Source organism: Pinus tabuliformis, chromosome 8 (genome assembly GCF_031772625.1).
Source record: "Pinus tabuliformis cultivar Carrire ecotype Pingquan chromosome 8, CPIR1, whole genome shotgun sequence".
NCBI lineage: Eukaryota > Viridiplantae > Streptophyta > Pinopsida > Pinales > Pinaceae > Pinus > Pinus tabuliformis.
The window spans coordinates 1,511,405,641-1,511,413,950 of record NC_142294.1 but is presented as its reverse complement, the minus strand read 5'-3'; the positions used below and the strand labels follow the sequence as shown (position 1 = coordinate 1,511,413,950).

At 33.8% G+C, this 8,310-nt stretch overlaps 1 protein-coding gene across 1 annotated transcript; it reads left to right on the top strand.

Annotated features, from left to right (window-relative positions):
* The first annotated feature begins 372 nt into the window (after positions 1-372).
* On the top strand, positions 373-3,416 carry LOC149241618 (putative F-box protein PP2-B12). Its single transcript, XM_089370597.1, has 3 exons — positions 373-666; positions 803-921; positions 2,939-3,416. Exons 1-3 carry the CDS (start codon positions 373-375, stop codon positions 3,414-3,416), a joined length of 891 nt encoding a protein of 296 aa, XP_089226723.1.
* The last annotated feature ends 4,894 nt before the right edge of the window (positions 3,417-8,310 follow it).

Here is an 8,310-nt window from a genome sequence, read left to right as displayed (position 1 = left end):
AAAACAAAGCATGCATGTTGACTAATAAAATTACCATATAAAATTATACTGTTTCTTCCAATCCACTACCCAGAGAATTCATAGATGTTTATCCATTACACATCACCGGCCACAATGCAACCGCTTAACATTGTTTTTTAAAATTGTGAGAACGGGTAACGAAAGTGTGGAAACCGTTAAATTTGACTGACCGCCTCGGTTTTAAATTCCAACCGTGCTTGCCACTAATCCTTGCGCATCATCCGGCCATCACGGATCCTGCGTGACCCCAGAGAAACCATACCTTATATGTTTTTGACCACACAATTCTACGATCATTCCCTATTTGGAGTTTGTCATTCAGTAGTTTCTGCATAAATAGTGCTTCTGCTGATGAGAGCCAAGGCGAGCACCATGGAGAATTCAAGTGAGATCGATCTGCCGGAGTTGCCAGAGAGCTGTATATCCGCCATTCTCTCCTTCACTACTCCGCGCGATGTCTGCAGACTCTCAGCCGTCTCCAGACTGTTCACATCTGCAGCCGATAGCGACTCGCTTTGGCACAAATTCATTCCTCAACAAATCTACCAGATCCTACCCAAGGCCGTCACTCCCGTCGCATTTGCTTCAAGGAAAGAGCTATATTTTCGTCTCTGCAATTCTATTCTGATAGACAAGGGCACCCAGGTATATATATACACACATAATATCCCTATTGTGTCTGGAATCATTCATTCGTAAACATTGAGTTTGGTTGCCAAGTTCGGCTAACAAAATGCCATCCATCCATTCATTGTTTAATATTCTGGTGGACCAAACACAGAGATTTTGGCTGGAACAATCCACAGCGAAGATCGGTTACATGTTATCTGCGACGGAATTATCCATCAAATGGGGCAGCGACCAACGCTATTGGAGTTGGGTTTCCAGAGGCGACTCCAGGTGTAGTATCAATCTTATTAAGTGGACAAGCTTGTGTATTTCAAACTAAGTTTTATAAGTGGATAAGCTTGTGTATTTCGAACTAAGTTTTTTATAATTTTAATTTAATTATTGAATGGATAATAGAAATTTAAATTTCACTGTTTAATACTAATATGTTAGAAAAATAGAAGAGGCAAAATACAAATTTAACACACAAAATATATTATATTTTGGCTTTTTTATGGATGAACTAAATTTGATTATTAAAATAAATGAGAGAAGAATATTTATATTCTTATTTCTAATAATAGTGATGGTTCTCTAGTCCACCAAGTTTTTCAGAAGAAATGCCAGTTCCCACCATTTCCGGGCTCAGAAGATGGGTGTTCTCAATACCCTTGCTACTAGAGCCCTAAGAATCTCAGATAAGCAGAGCTTTGAGAAGTAGAAATCCCATCTCCTTGATGTCTTTGTCAAGAATGGTTATAGTAGATACATGGGGTTTCCAAGAATTCTCTGTCTAAAAGGGAACCAAAGGAGCGGGTTCCAGGTGTCCATATTTCATATGTTCAGGGGACTACTGATAAGATTGGAAGGATTCTCAGGAGGCATAATGTCCCTGTGACCTTTAGACCCTTGAACACCATTCGTGCATCTCTTAGATTTGTGAAGGATCCTATCGACCCTAAAGATATGAAAGGTGTGTATTTGATCTCCTCCTATATTGGGGAGACTCGGCGCTCCATTAATCAAAGGATTAGTGAGCATTCAGCAGACCTTAGACATAGGCGAACTAAGTCTTCCGCTTTAGCTGAGCATGCTCAGAAAACCAATCATCATGTCTGTATTGAGGAGGCTAGTGTTATTGCTAAGGTTGCGCACTTCCATCATCGGAAATTTAGAGAAGCGCTTGAGATTGAAAAGAGGCTTAACAATCTCAATAGAGAAGATGACTGGAAAATCAGTAGGTATTGGGTCCCGACACTCCTGTCTTAGTCATTTTTCAGCCTCCTTCATCTTTTTTTTTATTGGTATTATTTTTATTTGTATTTCTATTTTATTTATTTATTTATTATTATTATTATTATTATTATTATTTATTTATTATTATTGTTTTTATTTTTATTTATTTAGTTATTTTTATTTATTTATTTATTTTTATTTTTATTACTTTTATTTTTATTTTTATTTTTATTTATTTATTTATTTATTGTTATTTATTTTATTATTATTATTTTTATTATTATTATTATTATTTATTTATTCATTATTTTATTTATTTATTTATTTATTATCAAAGTTATTTTTATTTATTTTATATTTATTTATTTTATTGCTATTTATTTTTATTATTTATTTATTATTTTATTTGTTTATTTATTACTATTTTTATTTTATTATTTTTATTATTTAGTTATTTTTATTCTCATTTAACTCATATTCACATTTAATTTATTCATAGAAGTGGTCCTTTGCAACTAATTTCCTTTTAAAGAATAATTAACCTATAATTTTTAACTATTTATTAATAAACTATTATCACTAATTTAAATTATTTTTATAACTTATCTCCTTTTTATTATTAAAATGTTTTGATCCCAGTCCATTAGTCAATATTAGCGGTTGGTCAAACTAGCCGTTGGAGACTCTGCTCAGTCTATTTAACATGCTAAGCTGGATCTGTTTCTTCAACTTGTCCTGACGATGAACCACACTGGTTGGTTGGAAACACGTCGGCAAATGATATTTCATGTAATCTTTTGTAAAAATATTTATACCTTTTAGAACTATACCTAAAATAACTCAACATTCACATTCTAAATTAGACTTTTCCCAAAATATAACTTAACTTGAACTTACTCTACTTGAGTCGACTAAGTTAACTGACTCACTCTCCTAAATTTAGCCCAACTCTCACATGACAGCTCTGATTAGAATTAGAATTAAATGGTATGTTTAATCTTGGCGGGATTAAATGGTATGTTTAATCTTGGCGATGACATTAAACCTGTTCATGTTCTTGTTGTGGGTTCAGATTCAGGGTGCTTGCAGAGTTAATAATGGTTTGGCGGTTCGATGTCTCTGGTCAATTCGACTGCAGGATTTTGTCTGCGGATACCCAATACAGAGTGGTGTTTGTGCTTAAATTTGCAGAGCATTCCTATGGCTGGACTGCACTACCAATTAGGTTTTCAGTTACAGGTCCGGACGGACAAGAAAGGGAATCCAGCCGCGTATTCATGAAAAGGAAAAAGGCTCATAAAGACCCAAATGAAGAAGAATCAGAAAATTTTGATGATAATTATGATTATGATTATATTTTTTATGACGATGGTGAATGGATAGAAATAGTGGCAGGAAAATTCATGGTGAAAACAAGTGAAGGAGAAGATGGTCCTTCTGACATGGAGTGTAAATTTAGTATGAGAGAAGTGGAGTCAAATTGTCAGAAATCTGGGCTGTTTTTAGATGGAGTCAGGATTGAACCAGTAAATAGTAGTGTTGGTGTTTAATGCCAGAGTTTGTGTTTCTTTAGTTTTGTTAGCTTAGAGGGTTAATGCCAATGTTTTTTAGGTGATGGCCTCAAAACCATCAGGTTTGTTCACATCTCTGTCAGGTCAATTTGATTTTTCATTTGATAGTTGGCATTTACACATAAAACAAAAAATTATTATCACCTCTTTTCGATCATGTAGTCTGACCAATGCTGGTTATACTTTATCAATAACTTGGAAAAATAGATGGTAATTTTTGACATTAGAATTCCTCGTATTCATTAAACCATACTGAATGGATACCGTTTTGGATACTAATTTAATATGGGAATGTAAAACGCACCAACAAATCCAATGACACCACCAAATGACAGCTCGAGAAAAATTCAGCGTTTTGGATACTAATTTAATATGGGAATGACATATAGAGATAAATTGAGTTTAATTGTGTAGTTTAATTTATTAATTTTAATTTAATTAACACAAACTTATAATCTATCATAATTATGAAAATACTTATTTTCAAGTTTAATCTGTTATAATTAGTGGAAAATAATCTATCATAATTATGAAAATACTTATTTTCAAGTTTAATCTGTTATAATTAGTGGAAAATATGTTTATATTGAGTTTAATTGTGCAGATTTATCCATTAATTTCAAGTTAACTAGCACAACTTTATAATCCATCATAATTATGAAAATGCTTATTTCATGTACACTTAATGTTGTTTGAAAATAAAAAGAATCATAAAAACTAAAATATTATTATTATTTATAAGAAAATGATGTATAACCTAAATTTATATAAATTTTAAAAACCTTATATTGAAGATCCTTAACCATGGTGATTCATCACTACTTTATCAAGGAGATTCTTAATGTGTATATAGGCTTTGTAACAATACTATAAGTCAATACTATGGTTTATGAATAAAACATGCCCAAAAAACCATATCTCATGAGACTTATTCATTCGACATTTTTTTTAATTAATCAATTTAATTAAAATGGTAAGAAAATGGCATAATTTCTTTGAAAAAAAATATTGATCTTTGATTTGTGAATACTATTAAGAATATTCTACAATATTCTATGAAAGTTAAATCTCTACCATCTATTTAATAGTTATTGATAATTAAATGAACATTATGAAAGCACTATTCCAAAATAGACATGCCTATGAACATAATTAATTTTATCATTATTTATTATAATATTCCTACTTGATATTTTTTTATATGTTTTCTCCTTAAACTAAAAAAATCCAAAACTTCAAAACATTCTTCTTACAATGCTATATGGAAAGTAATTACACCATATTTATTATAAAAAAATTACATCTACATCATATGTTAATAGCTAAAATTAATTTGGTTGTAGCTTTTATAAATATTCAATAATTTAACAAGAAGAACTAAATCAATTGTTTAACCTTTTTCTTGTCTTTCAAATTCCAAAATATTCCTAAAATCTCCAATCCACTTAAAAATTGCCCATAACAAAATATATAATAATTCAATCTCTAATTTTTATGGAGCTATCCATAATAATATTCCCTCATTCCTATTGTTTAAAAATGACTCTTTATATCATACATTTGAGAAATACAACATTATTTCCTAATATCACTCCCTCCATATAAACATGAAAATTTTAAGTTCATTGTATTATTAACATGGAGTTGTTGTAACCGCAATTATCTCTCTTAGCCACATTAACAATCACATTATTAGTCCCTGCCAGCTGGCAATGGCATGGCAATGGCATGGGAGTATAGTAATCGAAATTTCGAAGTTAGTATTAGTTCAACTGTTTTTAGGTCGACATTGCATATTTTACATATTTTACACTGCATTCTATTTTGCAGTCTTATTTGGCCTCTTTCAAAAGTGGGGAGGCAAAACCATATCATATATTTATCTTTGTTCGACATTATGAAACTGGTTGCTTGTCATTTTGAAACTGGTGAACTAATGTAAGCATTAGTCGTTATAACATTAAATGCTAGCTCATAAACAACTGCTACTGGGGTATTAGTACGTTTCAGTGGGGTATTAGTACATTTCAGTCTAAAGACAAGTCATCCCTGCCATGTCAAGCCATGCCTGCCATGCCAAACCATGCCTGATCATCCCTACCGTTTCAAACCATGCCCTGCAGTGTCAAAATTGTAGTTTTCATAATAGCAACCGACTTTACTTGTCTACGTTAAAATGAAAGGAAAGCATCTTAAAATGAAAGCAAAGCGAAAGAAAAGCATCTGTTAAGGTGAAAAAAGCATCTCCAATACAAAGACACATAACGAGCTGACCTCTGCCTCTGCGTAATGTTTGTCTTCTTCTTGATTTTCTTTATGCTTTTCAGGAACTACAACGACGGACCAGCACATGGAATCCGTCTGGGAGCTATGGTGTTGTTGGCAGAGCACTTGGATATGGAGCTATTGGCAGAGCACCCGGATATGGAGTGGTGACTGTTATGTACACACGTATATGGAGTGGTTCCTGTTCTGTATGAATAATCCAAAATCAAGGCATATAGCCCCATTCAAATGAGCAAAAACAAAACAAATATAAGAAATTAGGCAAGTGACAGGAAGATTTAGAGGGAACCAAAGTATGTTGTATTGTTGTTATTTTTTTTTTACCCTATTAGACATTGACAATTTGAATAGCAGGGAATAAAAAAACAATTTTTCTCTAGTTTATGTGATTCAAATGAAAATATTCAAATTACCCTCTCTGCCTAAGAACAAGAACAATTCATATAGTGATTTACTGTTTCCGAGGATTTGGTGAAGTCGAATGATAGTCTATTCTTCTTAGAGACTAAATTTCCCGTGTTTTATTTCAAGTCTTAGATAGTAGTTTGTCTGTTGCAGTTGAAAACTCTTCACGATCACCGAAATCGTGCACTACAACATACAATTCAATTTGTTAATCCTCGAAAGTCCTTTAAAACATAAGCATATAGTCATAGCTTTGGTACAGTACCCATAGTTTATCACCAGGTCTGGTGAGAAATGGAAGAGTGCATTAATGAATGACTCATCCCCAAAACTTAAGGCCCTAGAGTAAAAGCCTCAATATTATCCTGTCTAAGCATTGTCTCAGCGGTATATGAGTTAAAGCCAAATCCTATAATCAGCATAGAATTTGAAGACAAGGAGTAGCTAATCAAGCGTTACGCAAACCTGTAACAGAGTAAGGGTCGAGTAGCAGATATATTCAAGAAGGAAGCCATTTGAAAGACTCTTTATCTCAATTGGTCAGATGATAGGGATACCTTTCCTAAGTCTCCAACACAGGCAGACATCCTAGAAGGTGAAGAAACTATGCTAGGAGATAGACTCTCTCATTGTCTTAGATTAATATACTCAAATTCAACAATCAAATTTGAACCCACGATCTCACTATATGTTGTAATTGAATTTTACACGTAGGGATGCATTTCAAAATAAAAGAAACTGCCAAACCACCTCAGGATTTGGTGAAGTCGAATGATAGGTTGTCCTTCTTAGAGACTAAATTTCTCGTGTTTTATTTCAGGTCTCAAATAGTAGTTTGTCCTTTGCAATCGACAACTCTTCACGCATCACCGAAATCCTACACGACAACATACAATTCAATATATTAATCCTCGAAAGTCCTTTAAAACATAAAATATACTCATAGCTTTGGTACAATACCCATAGTTTATCACGAGGTCTGATGAGAAATGGAAGAGCGTATTAATGAATGACTCAACCCAAAAACTTAAGGCCCTAGAGCAGAAGCCTCAAGATTAGCCTGTCTAAGTACTGTCTCAGCAGTATATGAGTTAAAGCCAAATCCTGTAATCAACATAGAATTTGAAGACAAGGAGTAGCTAATCAAGCGTTACGCAAACCTGTAACAGAATAAGGGTCGAGTAGCAGATATATTCAAGAAGGAAGCCATTCGAAAGACTCTTATCTCAATTCATCAGATGATCAGGATACCTTTGCTAAGTCTCCAACACAAGCAGACATCCTAGAAGGTGAAGAAACTATGCTAGGAGATAGACTCTCTCGGCGTCTTAGATTAATATACTCAAATTCAACAATCAAATTTGAACCCACGATATCACTATAAGTATGTTGTAATTGAATTTTACATGCAGGGATGCATTTCAAAATAAAAGAAACTACCAAACCACCTCTCCCTTCGGTCAAGCGGCCTCAACAATCTTGCCTCTGTTGGCCATGATTCCTCATGGGTTTTTGTTGAGCACGCCTCTAACCCTACTGTTTTTGTTTGTCTTTGTTGTTGGTGAGGAAGTCTTTGTTGTTGCTGATGTTTCTTTTGCTTTGGTTTTGTAGGTGGTTGTCTAGACTATCATTCACTCATGTTCACATACTTCAAAGATATAAAACAAATCTTTGAACCATCATTAGTAATAAAGATTTAGGAGTCAGGGCGCACTCCTGATCCATCGCCATTCTCTGCTCCTATATATTAGTTTCTATTTTATACATTGTTCAATCATTTCCACTCTTTTGAAACCTTACCGAAACAAAGGGATATGGATGAGGATAGAAGTGCAAGACTTCCTCTAGACCTTGGGCTTTCTCTAGGAAATTTGAATGGGCCTCCTGTGCAGTTAGGCCTGTTTCCGTTAGCCCTGTCCGACTCGCACTGTGCACTTTGCCCTGGATTGGTGTTGGTAGCGAGAGATCGGGCAGAGAACTGAAGGCTCCGATCCATCTGGTACCTGTGCCATGGCGTTAATGTGTCCTCGTTCAACAACACCGTTAATGTGTCCTCGTTCAACAACACCACATATCACAACGCGGCCAATGTCGGGAATTTTCTATTTAATTCCATAACAAAATTAACTTGAACAGAACAAGACAATGCTCTATTTTTAGCCACAGGATAAAAAAATTGTTT